Source organism: Alosa sapidissima, chromosome 11 (assembly GCF_018492685.1).
Source record: "Alosa sapidissima isolate fAloSap1 chromosome 11, fAloSap1.pri, whole genome shotgun sequence".
NCBI lineage: Eukaryota > Metazoa > Chordata > Actinopteri > Clupeiformes > Clupeidae > Alosa > Alosa sapidissima.
In genome coordinates this window covers 32,746,717-32,759,756 of record NC_055967.1, presented here as the reverse complement: position 1 = coordinate 32,759,756, position 13,040 = coordinate 32,746,717, and the positions used below count along the sequence as shown (strand labels likewise).

Genomic DNA, 13,040 nt, shown 5'->3' with positions numbered 1-13,040 from the left:
CATATCAACTGCAATGGAAGGGAATTGATTTATCTGGTTTATTATGGGATGGATCACAATCATTTCAACAACAAATATCTTTCAGCATCAACAGTTAATAAAACAGACGGTGAAGAACTCACACAACTGACAGACACCCACACAGAGACAAGCAGTGATCTCGTTCCTTCATCTCAGTTCAGCTGTTTTTGCCTCTTCTCCAGGAAGAACTGCAAGACATGGATAAACAACTCACATCAAATTATTCACCACCAAAACGCACACACACTTAAGATTCCTGTCCTTCCAGTCTCACATACACTGGAGAAATGAAAACAAACAAACACACACACATTCAAAGCAGTCACAAAAGGTAGCAGATTTCTGAAGAAAAACTAATGAAATGTACCCAAAAAATGGAATCTGAATTCTTGCTTTGTACAAACCAACCCCACCATCCCTATTTATCCATTCTCCCTTCCAAATTCTGTCACACACACCTTCCTGATACTGGCAAAGGCCGGTCCGAAGCTGTTGTGTGTCTGCGTGCTCCTGCGAATCCACTCCGGAATCTTCTGTAGCGTGGCAGGACGTGAGAATCGGCGATCCAGCAGAACCACGCAGGCGTAGTCGCCGCGGTGACGAATTGCCCTGCCTGCACAGACACAAGCATCGGACGATAGACTTTAGCCATCTATAAACTATAGCCCTATACTATACTATAACATATTGTATATACTATATTTAAAATATGTAAATACTGTGAACTACATGTAATTTACTGCAAAATGCTATGAACTACATGTACTATACTATGGAATAGTGAATACCATAAAATAGATATAGTCTTACTTCTAGTATATACTATAAAACTATATAGATGTAGAGTTACATGACAAATGGTTTGTGATACAGTCTGATGTCACATGGGTTTTGTGGTTAAATTGTACCCAGCTGAGAAATGCATGTCATCATGACATTCACGGAAGGTCTGAGGCGTCTTGGCCCAACTCACCTATGGACTGATTAACGGCTTTCATACAGAGGTTCTCCACCAATGCCCTGCCAGGACTCCGGCCCCCTATATGTGGCTAGCAAAACAAGCGACAAAATGAGTCGATGAGGAAAACAAGAGAAGCAGAGACTCTAAACACAAGGAGATGTTTCCCATCAGACTGATAGTATAGTAAGTAGGGCTGTCAAAATAACTGATTAATTTCGATTAATTAATTTGAGAAAAAATAACTGATTAAAAAAAATAGTGCAGATTAATCGATTCCGTATGACCTTTGACCCCGAGCCGTTCTAGTCAGTAAAAATTAGACTGTAAAATGGAGAGAGAAGAAAACGTGCTGCCTGGATCATTGATTGGAACATTTACACATTTGCTCAAGGGCACTTCAGCCGTGCCTACTGGTCGGGGTTTGAACCGGCAACCCTCCGGTTACAAGTCCAAGCGCTAACCAGTAGGCCACGGCTGCCCCCAAAATGCAAAATGTCACGACTACAGGGCCACTCACCATGTTCTTGTCCAGGTAAGACATCTTCTCCAACAGCTCAGGTGACTTAATGTTGGGGTAAGGCATTCCCACCATCACTATACACCTGTCAACACCCGCATATGCAATGAACAAACAATACACACACACACACACACTCACATGTACGTGTGTGAAGCGGTTTTATTACATTACAAAGTTAACAAATTGTTTAAACTGTCATGTTAGAGAGAACACCCTTTCTCTTCTTCTCTTCCCAACACACACACAGACACACATACACACACCTGCCAAGATCATCTGAGAAATTGATCCCCTCGCTCATCTTCCCTCCAACCACAGAGAAGAGCAGCGCCCCCGACTGACCACATGGAGAAGTGACGCAACGCTGATAAACACATCACATATACATTAAAAACACACACAAACCTATGCATAGTCACCAAGATAAACATACCCATACAATCAAACATATAATCCACACATTCACAAACTCACCTCTATATAGACTTGCACATACACACACTTACCTGAATACACCTGGAGTATTCAGACAACACCTGCTCAACCTGATTGGCCTTTTTTGGCTCCTGGAAGATCTGAGAGAAGAGAGAATCTCAACAACTCTACACAAACCAAATCAGATGAGGAGACAACAGACAAAGTGTGTATGTGTGTGTGTATGTGTGTGTGTGTGTGTACAGTGGAATTACCTTCTTCTTGGCAGCCAGTCGCTGGAGGACTCCGGTACCTTCCCAGAATTCTAGAATCTTCCTCTCATACTCGTAAGAAGGGAAGAAACACACAACGCCCCCCGGAACTACGTTACACAGGTTAGAGAGGACACGACCGGTCTCCTCCATCTGATGCACAAAAACGCACACAAAAACACACACACACACACACACAGTTAAACTTTTGTGAAATATACAATAAAATAAACTCACACATGCACAAATCCTCAAAATCAGGTACATGCACTCAGTGTCAGTGTCACTCAGTGACAGTGTGTGTACTGTAGGAGTGTGTGTGTGTGTGTGTGTGTGTTACCATCTTTGGAGTGTCTCTCGTCTGGAAGGTGAACTCCAGCTCCTGCCCTGATGGTCCTGCACACAGAACTATGGGTAAAATATTCTCTGGAGGAATCACATGACCTACAAACAGAGAGGGAGACAGAAAACACACACACAGTGTATCAGAGGAATGAGAGTATTCAAGAATCTTGTCTCTTATTCCCCCCCCATCCCCCCCGGTCTCTCTGATGTAATGAGGCTCTCTGCTGAAATGTGACAACGAAGGTGACAGCAGGTAGGACCGGTCTGCCTTAAGAAAAGCTTCCTCAGCACAGAGCCGAGAGAAGGGGAGACGTTGGAGGTCAAATGGGTCCACTGAGGAAGTGAAGTGAGGTGTAGTTAAATAAGTGAAAATGCTTAGATGGCAAAAGAAAGTGTGCTTATACACAGGAAGAAGCCCTGATGTCCTCTACTCGACAGACTGGGTCAAGGAAGGTGCCTCACGTCAGCGTTTAGCATGATTGCGCCAACCTACAAACGCTACAACGCTAGAAAAAACAACATCAACTACACAATAATGCTATCAGCACATATCTCTCTCTCCCCCTCTCTCTCCCTCTCCCTGTTTCTCACTCTTTCTCTCCCTCTCCTTACCACAGGAGAACTCTGTGATTCGCTCCTCTGTCAGTCCAGCAGCAAGAAGCAGCTGTTCCTTAAAGTCAGCCACCTGAAACACACACACACACACACACACACACTTCATTTCATTAAAATGTATGACAAACACATCTTTGATATGTAAAGATATGGCCGTGTGTGTGTGTGTGTGTGTGTGTGTGTGTGCGTGTGTGTGTGTGTGTGTGTGTGTGCGTGTGCGTGTGTGTGTGTGTAGATAGTTGTGCATAAGCAGTGCAAGCTACAGTCTGAGTAAGAGGCAATGACAGACTCCAACAGTGGAGCAGTTTTTTGTAGCGTGTGTTAATGAAGAATTATCTGCAAGCACGGTCACGAGAACTGCAGCCATTATCACCAAGGGCTTTGTAAATGTCTCTGTCTCTATGGGTAGTGCATCCATGTGTGTTGCGTGCGTGCGTGTGTGTGTGTGTGTGTGTGTGTGTGTGTGTGTGTGTGTGTGTGTGTGTGTGTGTGCGTTCGTGCGTGCGATGAATACTGTGTGTGTGGATGCACAATTATGCATCTCTGTCAGCATGTTTTTATGTACATGTGAATATGGGTGTGCTATATGTGTGTGTTGAGTGAATGAGTTGAAAGTCTCAATAATCCCTCAGCTGTAAAAAGGTCAAGCCATCTTAATTGGAAATGTGAGAAGAAATGTAGGACTTTTAAGACACTTTAAAAAACCCAGGTGTCTGAATGTATTAAGATCTCAGCTTTTACAGCCATGTGAATGCAATAAATAAATCAGCTAAAGGCCTCTGTGTTTTGCTGTGTTTTGGCTGTCAAAACAGAAATCAGAAAAATGTAGGCCTTTTTCTCCAGCAAGGTTGAATACTGCAATGATCTTTTCCCACAGCCAAACAGTTTCAGGTTGTACAAAATGCAGCTTCTGGTGTAAACCAAAAGAACTGACCACATTACTCCATTATGTAAATTCTAAGTGATGATGCGATTCTAGGCGCTTTCACTTTGGACAAAAGCGTCTGATAAGAAACATAAACACAGTAAGTAACCAACATTAAAGCACTTCTGGTTGCTTATAAATCACTAAATGAATAAAAACCCATGTGGGTGTTTTACTGAGTATCTTTGAAAGCATGCCGTTTTCCATCTGGATTAATCATGTCTGTCACATGTTTGTCTATATATGTTTGTGTGCGTACACAAATATGAGTGTGTGTATACATTGTATACAGACTTGTGTTGGTGAATATGTGAGTGTGTGTATATATTTGTGTGTGTGTGAATTTGGGTATTCTGATTACTGTGTATTTAAGTACACACACACTCTGCTGACTGTCTGTGTGTGTGTGTGTGTGTGTGTGTGTGTGTGTGTGTGTGTGTGGGCTGCTGCTGGTTGTATGTGAGTTGTGTTGGCTCGTGTGTGTGTGTGTGTGTGTGTGTGTGTGTGTCTCACAGGTTGCATGGTGCCTCCAGCGATGATGACAGCTCTGCAGTCTCTCAGCACCTCAGCAAAGTGCAGTGCTGCATTCAGCAGCAGAAAACGCACCGAGCACTGGCCTACACACCCTACAGAGAGAGAGAGGGAGAAACTGAACCGAGACATCTCAGATATCTCCATCTGTAAAAGAAGCCAAGAGATATCTGGTGTGTGCAAACTTAGAATAGTGTGTGTGTGTGTATATATATATATATGTGTGTGTGTGTGTGTGTGTGTGTGTGTATGTATGTGTGTGTGTGTATATATGTATGTGTGGTGTGTGTGTGTGTGTGTGTATATGTATGTGTGTGTGTGTGTGTGTGTGTGTGTGTGTGTGTTGGGGAAAGAGGTGGGCTGGGATGGTGAGTGTGTGTTAGAGGTTGAGCTGGGATGGTGAGAGAGAGGGTCAGAAATTATGGCCTCTGGCTGAACATCTCTGTAATTGTCTTTGGTCATCTGTGTGTAAGAGGCAAAGTGACAGAGAGAGGGGGGGAGAGAAGAGGAGAAGAGAGAGAGAGAGAGAGAGAGAGAGAGAGAGAGAGAGAGAGAGAGAGAGAGAGAGAGAGAGAGAGAACACATGCATGTGTGTGTACCCTGTCTCTGTATCACCACCCTTCCATCCTTGTTGGCACTGGTCAGGCCAGACAGGAAGCTCTCCACCAGCATCAATGGAGAAGTCAAACTGGGCTTATTCTCTTCTGCCCCCCTCTGGTCTTCCATGAGAACTGCACACAAAATATGGTGAATGAAAAAAAGACTAGTGGGAGTGCCTGTTCAAAACATGTCTATTCCTGTAGAAAACCTGTAGCCCAATTACATGCTGACAAGTAGACCTTCTTTAAAATAGGATGATAGGAATAAACATCATTCCAGCTAAGCATTTATCACAGATCAAAATGACATTGTGACCGTTGTAAATAATTCTCACGGCTTGAGAAGGAGGGAAGGAAGCAAGGAAGGAAGGAAAGAAGGAAGCAAGGAAGGAAGGATGGAAGCAAGGAAGGGAGGAAGCAAGGAAGGGAGGAAGCAAGGAAGGAAGGGAGGAAGCAAGGGAGGAAGGAAGGACAAAAAGACAAATGATCTGCACCCTATGGCTCCGCATACATCTACCACCACCGCCACTGTTGCACTACATTTCAAAACAAATGCCTGATTTCTACATCACTGTTCTTAGCCACTCCCTCTGGTCGCTGATTGGCCCACCATTCTGGTGGCTGAGGGAATAGCTCCGTATGAAAATGAGCTGAGATATTAAGACGGGTGGGGCCAGGCTCATTAATTATGCAGTTCTAAAGGAACATTGAAGGAAATGTTTCACAAATATTCTTCTGCATTTCCTGCATCTGATTGCAGTTGTGTATTTCTGTGTGCCTGACTTGTGGTGACTCTGTTGTGAGGTTCTACTGTATTGTGTGTTTCTGTTTTGTCGTGTGGCAATATAGTATTGTGTGATTATTGTGTGGTTGTGTCCTGTTGTGTGGTCATATAGTATTGTGAGTATTGTGTGGTTCTCCAATGTTCTAGGGGTTCTGTAGGGTCTGACCTGTGCTGGCTTTGTTTTGTAGACCCTGAAGGAACCGGCCGAGGCCCTCAGTCCGACGGTTTTCCTTGTTAGCATGTGTATGTGATGTCACACCAACACCTTCATAACGCTCAGCAAAACCACTCAGCTGTACACACACACACACACACACACACACACACACACACACACACACACACACACACACACAGCATTCAGTACACTTGATTTCTTGTTGCTCATTTATGTTGCAGCAGGCATGATGAAAAACTAGTCACAACTGTACCTTTCTGCTGATCATACTCTTCTCAAAATACCTCTGCAGCTGTAAAAGAGATGCGTGTGAAGACTGTGAGTGCATTGCTTGTGTGAGAAAGCAATGAATGGTGTGTGTGTGTGTGTGTGTGGTACCTTGAATAGGTTGATGTTGTCAATCTGGGCTTTGAAAAGGTAGTCATTGATGGTGAACAGCTCAGTGCCTGAAGAGGAAATAGGATGCTATATATCTATCAGAAAATAGATTACTCATACATGGCTATTTGTGTAGTGGGTGCATATGTGTCTGCATATGAAATCTGTAGGTTGCTTGGGCCCAAAATAATGATAGTACACAGAGTGAACATACCTGACTGGGTGCTTTGACTGTTTGGATTCTGTCCCACTTTTCCTGCAGAAGAAAGATGCAATAAAAACTCAGTCACATACACACATGGCTAACACATGTCAAAAAACTTTTGTTTTCCGCACAGGCACACACACACACAGGCTGTAATGTATGCCCACACACACACACACACACACACACACGGGCTGTAATGTATGCCCACACACACACACACAGGCTGTAATGTATGCACACACACACACACACACACACACACACACACCTCACCTCCAAGTGTGCGTACTAGCCCCTCCAACACAAATAAGATCTGCTTGATGTACATGAGGTTCTTTGCTTTCAGGCGGCTCCTGACATCACAACAGATCAGGAAAGGTCATGGGAAAGTCAAGGTGAACGACAAGGAGAGATTGGCAGTCACCTACATGTTACCATGTCACCTCAGTGTTTCCCATACATTGACTTATTTGTGGCGGCCCACCACAATATCAACTTTGACCACCACACAATGATTTTCCAGGTTGTACTAAATTGTGCTTAAATCTGGTTAGCATCATAACCACACTGTGCTAATTTGTTAAAAACTGCTGCATTCAAGTTAATTCTGCAAACCTACCACCACAAATAGAATTCAATTCTGTGGGAAACACTGCACCTACAAGTTATAGCCGACTCCAGAAGAGACCCGTTTGAGAGTCAGCTGCTCTGGATCTACGACAGACAGACAGAATGCAAGAGAGAGACAGAACACTCCAGATGGAACTCTCCCCTGCATGCCATCTGTCGGCCTGTCCTGGACTCCATCTGCCTGTCTGCCTCCTGCTGATCGTATCTGGTTATCTTGCAGCTAGTTTGCATCTTTCCTATCCTTACCGTGCTTGCTACTATTCTGTCTCCATCTTTATCAAGTTTCACTTTATTTATCCTTAGAAAAGGACATTTAGCATGCAGCAGGATGTCTTAAACACAGAAAAAGCACCGCCAGATGCCAACAACATTGACAACACAGCACAGGACACACAACAATAACACAGGACACACAACAACAATGGAGACACTCCTTCCCCTAAAACACCAATGACTGAATCCAATTGGACAGTACACAGGTACATCTGTCATTAATGAACATGGACAGAATAAATAAGTAAATAAATAATCACATAATGTATAAAAGATTCAAGAAATCAATCAAGTGAATTCAGGTTCCTAATAGCCACAGGAATAAAAGAATCCCTGGCACGTCTAGTTCTTACTGTAATAGAGGTCACCTAAAACAGCGACCAGAGGGGAGCAGATTAAACTCCCCAAAAAGTGGGTGATCAGGGCAGTTAAAATGTGGTCAGCCTTACCCCTGACCCTTTTATCATATACATGTGGTCAGCCTTACCCCTAACCCTTTTATCATATACATGTGGTCAGCCTTACCCCTGACCCTTTTATCATATACATGTGGTCAGCCTTACCCCTGACCCTTTTATCATATACATGTTGGAGCCTTACCCCTGACCCTTTTATCATATACATGTGGTCAGCCTTACCCCCGACCCTTTTATCATATACAGTTTAAAATGTGGTTAGCCTTACCCCTGACCCTTTTATCATATACATGTGGTTAGCCTTACCCCTGACCCTTTTATCATATACAGTTTAAAATGTGGTTAGCCTTACCCCTGACCCTTTTATCATATACATGTGGTCAGCCTTACCCCTGACCCTATTATCATATAGATGTTGGAGCTGTAGCTGTGCCCCAACCACCTTAGACGCTACATTAACCAGCTTTGTTAGCTTACGCTTGCTGATCAATGAAAGACCACTGTACCACACCACAATACAAAATGTCAAGACTGATTCAATAAAACACCGGTAAAACAAATTCATCAGAGTCCTGCACACACTAAATGATTTCATTTTCCGCAAAAAGAAAAGTCTCTGTTGGGCCTTTTTACAGACAGCATCTGCGGTGCTCTCAAAAGATAATTTGCTGTCAATGATGGTTCCTAAATATTTATATTCATCCACTATCTCAACATTCATGACATTATAGTAGGCAGTTTTGTTTATATAGCACCAACCCTCCTCAGAGCTCAGAGCCAACCCCCTAGAGCAAGCACTGAGGCAGTGGTGGCAAAAAAAACTCCCCTTAAGGTGCGTTGTGTCATTTCATGATGTTATTTTAGCACAGGTTATCCGCAAGCTACAAATGAAGGGTTCATAGTGTTTCTCTCTGTACCAGATTCCAGTGCTCGACCACATTAGTAATAACTTATCACCAAATTCCAGAGGGTTTCATATCTGGCTTGTCATGCAAAAAATTCATGTTGAAAGAGTATTGTTTGTGTGTGTGTGTGTGTGTGTGTGTGTGTGTGTGTGTGTGTGTGTGTTTGTGTGTGTGTGTTTTACCTGTAGCGGTCACAGTACTGAGTGAGTTGCGAGTGTGCTCTGCAGAGCTGCAAAAAGGATAAATTTGGCATAAAATGCAATCACAGTTCCAAAGACATCTCCTATTATACACATAATTGTGTGTGGGTGTGTGTGGGAGTGTGTGTGGGTGTGTGGGTGTGTATGCGTGTGTGTATGCGTGTGTGTATGCGTGTGTGTATGTGTACCTGTGCCCCTGTCACTTCTGTGCTATGGATGCAGGTGAGTGTGTCAGAGAGGTTGTGGGCCTCATCAATGATGACCACCTGATCCTTCAGCTGGATGCCAGAGGCCCGCCGTGTCCCAGCATGCAACAGCGTCTGGTAAGGCAACACCACCAGCTGGGAGAGAAGGAAAAAGAAGTAGGTATGGGCAGGAAGAGCAGTAAGCAGGGATTACTCTCAGAGGGTATGCGTGTCTGTATATGCGTGTGTGCATCTGTGCAGCAGCAGGTATGGCCTTGCCATTGTTGTAGTACAGGCAGGTGTGTGTGTGTGTGTGTGTGTGTGTGTGGGGGGGTGTACCTGTGCAGCAGGTATGGCCTTGCGGGTGCTGTAGTAAGGACAGGTGTGCGTTTTGCGGCCCAGCTGCACCAGCTGCTCGATGTCGCGGACCTCCACTAACACTTCGTCCCTCATCGTCATCAATTTCTCAAATCCTGAGAATGGACATGTCGCCTTGACAACGCCACGGCGGCGCTTGGCCTCGTCCTCCGCCGGCTTCTCTGGCTTGTCTGTATCGTATGCATAGAGTTCAATATTTAGGCTGCTTCACGCACTCATGCTTCTGCTTCATGTTTGTGCAGAATAACTGTTAGTATAGGTGTTAGACCAGGGGTGGGCAAACTTTTTGGCTCAAGGGCCACATTGGGTTTTGAAAATTGGCCGGCGGGCCGCACAACAACGTCGTCTCTATCGCAGGAGAAAAATGTAACAACGTATGTAAATATTATAACAAGGTTATAACATGTTTTTTTTATCTGGGAATCAGAACATCTTTTGACCCCATGGTAGGTGTGCAGTACATAAGCATATGTAATGGGGTAGGTGTGCAGTACATAAGCGTATGTAATGGGGTAGGTGTGCAGTACATAAGCGTATGTAATGGGGTAGGTGTGCAGTACATAAGCGTATGTAATGGGGTAGGTGTGCAGTATATAAGCGTATGTAATGGGGTAGGTGTGCAGTATATAAGCGTATGTAATGGGGTAGGTGTGCAGTATATAAGCGTATGTAATGGGGTAGGTGTGCAGGACATAAGCGTATGTAATGGGGTAGGTGTGCAGTATATAAGCGTATGTAATGGGGTAGGTGTGCAGTACATAAGCGTATGTAATGGGGTAGGTGTGCAGTACATAAGCGTATGTAATGGGGTAGGTGTGCAGTACATAAGCGTATGTAATGGGGTAGGTGTGCAGTATATAAGCGTATGTAATGGGGTAGGTGTGCAGTATATAAGCGTATGTAATGGGGTAGGTGTGCAGTACATAAGCGTATGTAATGGGGTCACCTCACCGTGTTTGTTCTTCTGCATCTCCATACATCTCTCGTTAATCAGCGGAGTGCTCCCCAAACGCAGCACTTCTGGGTTTATACACAGATTCTACAGCACAAAGAATACAAATTCATTCCAGACAGATTCTACAATCGGAAAAACACCACCGCATGCGCACACGCACGCACGCGGGCACGTACGCACACACACGTCTCTTACCTGTCTGGAGCCAAGGCTGACGAGGCTGACTGAAGGTCCAAATGGACTCTTCTGGACCTCATGCACAAACTGGGCCAGCTGAGAATGTGTTCTGCTACAGTAATAAATCTAACACACACACACACACACACACACACACACACACACACACACACACACACACACACACACACACACACACACACACACACACACACACACACCTTTTAGGTATTTGGTGCTTTATGTAAAATCTGCAGTGGACTGCTAACTAATACAACTTTATTATTACAATACGATCTAAGGCAATTGTTGGTATGTCTGTGAAAACCTGAAACAATTGTGTCTGTGTGTGTGTGTGTGTGTGTGTGTGTGTGTGTGTGTGTGTGTGTGTGTGTGAGAGAGAGTGTATAAATATCACATGAAACACACACCTTTGTGACGTGTTCCTCCTCCAAGTCATCCAGCTCATCATCGTCGCACAACCTGCAAGGCAGCAGAGAAAACCCAGCTTGATGTCACTGTACATCAACACCCATCACTGCAAAGCAACCTGCAAAGCAAATACTCATAGACAGAAAGACACAGATAGCTGGACACACACACACACTGTCTATCTCGCCTCACTTGTTTTTGGGAGCGGATTCTTCATCGCTCTCGTATTCGGCCACAATGAGGCCCTCATCCTGAGGGTCCTGAGCTGGCTCTCCTGGGTCTCGCCCAGTCTCCTGCAGCATCTTAGAGATCTCATCATCTTCTTCAGTCTACAGGGACACACACACACACACACACACACACAGAGGATTGTCACAATCAAGATATCAATCTTGAATCTGAAGATGACAACCATTGCCTATACATCATGTCATTGTGTTTGGTGACATGCATGCACAGACAGAACACAACAGAACACGCACACACCTTCCTCTTCAGAGCGTACTTGAGCTGTGCGCTGTGTCGGATCATCTCCAGCTTCTCATCTCTTCTCTTCCGCCTCATCTCTTCATCCTGTGAGAATGATGAAGAGAACATTGATCAACTGCTTCCACTTGTTCCCTCAAGTAGAGTTTGTGGAGAATCTCTCTCTCTCTCTCTCACACACACACACACACACACACACACTTTCTCTCTCACTTACCTTGAGTTTGTTCACCTGATCCCTCTCTGCTTTCTTCTGCACAAAGTCAGTGATCCAGTCAGGTTCAGTGGACCCTGAGCTTGTCTGTGCCCCGGCCACCTTCTCCTTCTCCTCCTCCTCTCTCAGAAGTCTGGCTGCTTCCTCTCTTTTCTTGGTCTCATAATCCCTCAGCCAGGTAAGAGCACCGCAGATCAGACTTAAAGACTTGCCCTGCACAGAGAGAGAGCGAGAGGGAGAGGGAGAGAGAGAGAGCTAACTTGAGATATGGCAAGCATGGCAAATGACATTGTGAAACAAGTAACATTCCCATCTAATAGAGCTGACACCATATGACCCACGACTCACTTACCGTGCCTGTAGGGCTCTCGAATATGCCGACCTGGCCTTGATCGAGTGTAGCATACAAAACTTTCATGAATTGCTCCTGAATCGGGTATGGTTGGAAGGGAAAGGGAAAGCCCCCCGTATCGCTGTCCATTTCTTCTGTACAATAAGACAGTAGAGTAAGTGACTTATTCTAACATATTCCACAGATGTATCCCAGCTGGTCGGTGTCTGTCACAATCTAAACACCTACCCAAGACGTGTGTCGATCGATTCGGCTGGGGAGTAAAATAGAACAGCTTTCATAAAATCGACACAAAGGGATACCTGCACGTCTTGTGGCTAAACCGCCACTGGCTGGAAAATACGTCTAGATGTCTGGCCTGGGAATGGGAATAGAGATCTGCTTCAGAACTATTTTCATTAGCTGCTAGAAAACTCACTTCCTTCGACATACGCGCCAATCTGAGAGTTTGACCAATGAGAGCAAAGAGGGTTGGGAGAAAGCCTAGGGACCGTATGCATGTGTTTGACTGTGATAAAAAATGTAAACACACTCTCGCTAATCGAATATGTTTTGTGAGATTAAACGTGAAGACAATCGTCCATTGCAACACATGTAGAATAATTTCGTATTAAACAAAAAAATATTGTATCTTAAATACGTATCTTGGATTTTCTTGTAAACTGCAACATTCTTGAGGGTGTCTC

At 44.5% G+C, this 13,040-nt stretch overlaps 1 protein-coding gene across 3 annotated transcripts; it reads right to left on the bottom strand.

Annotated features, from left to right (window-relative positions):
• Positions 1–24: 24 nt before the first annotated feature.
• Positions 25–12,928, bottom strand: ddx11 (DEAD/H (Asp-Glu-Ala-Asp/His) box helicase 11). Of its 3 annotated transcripts, none has more exons than XM_042109875.1 (27): positions 12,583–12,928; positions 12,355–12,488; positions 12,006–12,215; positions 11,789–11,875; positions 11,495–11,631; positions 11,302–11,353; positions 10,889–10,996; positions 10,690–10,777; positions 9,700–9,908; positions 9,364–9,516; positions 9,158–9,204; positions 7,025–7,104; positions 6,758–6,799; positions 6,544–6,611; positions 6,419–6,457; positions 6,154–6,280; positions 5,204–5,335; positions 4,587–4,699; positions 3,146–3,218; positions 2,529–2,632; positions 2,192–2,341; positions 2,009–2,077; positions 1,766–1,866; positions 1,500–1,584; positions 995–1,070; positions 480–634; positions 25–209 (listed from the first exon to the last, which is right to left on the bottom strand). In XM_042109875.1, exons 2-27 carry the CDS (start codon positions 12,481–12,483, stop codon positions 174–176), a joined length of 2,670 nt encoding a protein of 889 aa, XP_041965809.1. In that variant the 5' UTR covers positions 12,484–12,488; positions 12,583–12,928; the 3' UTR covers positions 25–173. The 3 variants fall into 3 exon arrangements, with proteins under 3 accessions (XP_041965809.1, XP_041965810.1, XP_041965811.1); XM_042109876.1 differs by having other exon boundaries at positions 12,355–12,485; XM_042109877.1 differs by having other exon boundaries at positions 12,657–12,928.
• Between the last annotated feature and the right edge of the window lie 112 nt (positions 12,929–13,040).

Excerpts from the sequence above, each read along its gene's own strand:
- ddx11 (XM_042109875.1), bottom strand. The coding sequence starts at position 12,483 with ATGGACAGCGATACGGGGGGCTTTCCCTTTCCCTTCCAACCATACCCG. Across the intron at positions 9,909-10,689 it reads GATGCAGAAGAACAAACACG|ACAAGCCAGAGAAGCCGGCG; the intron begins GTGAGGTGACCC and ends CATACGATACAG. Across the intron at positions 2,078-2,191 it reads GACTGGCTGCCAAGAAGAAG|ATCTTCCAGGAGCCAAAAAA; the intron begins GTAATTCCACTG and ends CTCTTCTCTCAG.